The 1,984-nt window shown below is 64.0% G+C and overlaps 1 protein-coding gene across 1 annotated transcript; it reads left to right on the top strand.

Annotated features, from left to right (window-relative positions):
* Positions 1-17: 17 nt before the first annotated feature.
* YPEL4 (yippee-like 4 (Drosophila)) lies at positions 18-1,403 on the top strand. Its single transcript, XM_010833602.1, has 3 exons — positions 18-193; positions 532-640; positions 792-1,403. Exons 1-3 carry the CDS (start codon positions 66-68, stop codon positions 879-881), a joined length of 327 nt encoding a protein of 108 aa, XP_010831904.1. The 5' UTR covers positions 18-65; the 3' UTR covers positions 882-1,403.
* The last annotated feature ends 581 nt before the right edge of the window (positions 1,404-1,984 follow it).

The raw sequence follows: 1,984 nt of genomic DNA, 5'->3' as shown, positions 1-1,984 counted from the left end.
CCCCGCATCAGATTCCTCCAAACATCACCCGGGGATGACACCACGAAGCCTGGCCTCCCTCCACCATGCCCCCGCGGGGGGTTCAGGGAGCGCGTGACCCCCGGGGTCAAGGGTTCCCCGCAGTCACCGCCCGCCCTGTGTCTCCGCAGTCCTTCCAGGGGAGCCATGGCCGAGCCTACCTGTTTAACTCCGTGTGAGTCTACCCCTCTCCCTTGTGCGTGTCTGCCGGTGTGGGTGAATAGCTTTCCTCTCTGAAGAGAGGGGCTGAGCCGCCCGAGGGGGGTGCCCTGCGCCCTCTGGGTTTGCCTCTCCTTTGGCGGAAGCCCGGTCTGTTGCTCTTTTGTGGGGAGCCCGGGAGAACTGGGGTGCCAGGCGCTAGACAGCAAGGGGTGGGGTGCTGGAGGCAGGGCTCTCAGCTGGGTGGGTTGCGCTCTCTCCAGAGGCTTGGCCTTCTGGGCTGTTTTGGGGGTGCGCTGACGGAGTGACACACCGCCCCCTCCCCCCCGCGTGCTGGGTCCTCCGGTCTCCCAGGGTCAACGTGGGGTGCGGGCCAGCTGAACAGCGCCTCCTGCTCACGGGGCTGCACTCGGTAGCTGATATTTTCTGCGAGAGCTGCAAAACCACCCTGGGCTGGAAATATGTAAGTACTGGGGGGGAGGGCCACCCGTCAGGTGTCCGCCTGACCCAGAGGGAGGCGGGAGCTAGGAGTGGGGGGACCGGGTAGGGGGCGGGCTTACGCCGGCGGCGGTAGGCGGGCCCGTCGGCCCACATTGCCGGCCTCCCCCCGCCAGGAGCAGGCTTTTGAGACGAGCCAGAAGTACAAGGAGGGGAAGTACATCATTGAAATGTCGCACATGGTGAAGGACAACGGCTGGGACTGAGGGCTTCCGGCGGCCTCTGCCCTCCCGACGCATGCCCCACCCTCCCACACCTGCCCCCGCCCGGCCTCGCGTCCATACCAGCATGAGCACTGCCCACCCCTGGGGGGACCCTGCTCCCGCCGTCCCTCCCCCCGCCGCCACCCCATCACGCCCAGGCCCCCCTGGAATGGGGGTCTGCGGTACCCCAGGGGTGTTGAAGGTTCAGGCGTGGGCAGCAGTCAGGGAGAGGCAGAAACGGAGGGGAAAGGGGTGGCGTGGGGACTTGTCGCCCCCAAGGTTCTGAAAACCGAGGGGCTGGCGGGGCAGAGACGCAGGCTTAGAGGACCCTCGGGAGGAAGCCGTGTTTGCTCCACCTCTGCGAGCGAACAGAGGACCAACCTCGAGTCTTGGCACTGGGAGATCCTAGGCCACAGAATAGCAGGTGAGAAAAGGCTCGAAGTGGAGTGAAATGCTGACCTCAGACGCCGGGAGGTACCGGAGTCTCTTAAGGGTGACGTTTCCCACCCCCCCCCCCATTTGCAGCAGCCAGGATTCGTGGGGTGGGGGGCGGGCGGAAGAAAAAAAAAGTCCGGAGTCCCAGGCCCTGGGAGATCATCAAAGCATCCCAGGGCCTGGGACTCCGGACTCCACTTGGCAGTTTACCTTGGCACTGAAGAGGCACTTTCAGTATCTGACCTTTGCCATGGGGTGGGGTCGGGGGAGGTCCCCCCTGAACAGCCCCACCCGCGGCTGGCAGTCTCCAGAGCGAGCAGGGTTGGTGGGCATCCTCTGGGCCGGCTACTGCTCCCTGGGACCGAGGCCCTCAGAGGGAAGGTGGGGGATCAGTGCCATGAGGCTAGGCGTCCTCGCGGCTGCCACCAGCGAACGAAACTTTTGTATGATATATAAAGTGTTCGGGTCTATTTTTAATAAAAAGGGGAAAGCAACACGTGAGGCACTCGGTCCTCTGACTTTTCTTGGCAGGTACCATAGATCGTCCCATGCACACCCCTGCCCCAGGCCTGCCCCTCCTCCTCTGTTGTTTAGCAGCTAAGTCAACTCTTTTGCAATGCCATGGACTGCAGCCTGCCAGGCTCCTCCGTCCATGGGGTTCTCCAGGCAAG

This window comes from Bison bison, unplaced genomic scaffold, assembly GCF_000754665.1.
Source record: "Bison bison bison isolate TAMUID 2011002044 unplaced genomic scaffold, Bison_UMD1.0 scf7180017863815, whole genome shotgun sequence".
In the NCBI taxonomy this organism is placed as follows: Eukaryota; Metazoa; Chordata; class Mammalia; order Artiodactyla; family Bovidae; genus Bison; species Bison bison.
The sequence above is the reverse complement of the archived record's forward strand: the minus strand, read 5'-3'. Positions and strand labels throughout refer to the sequence as shown.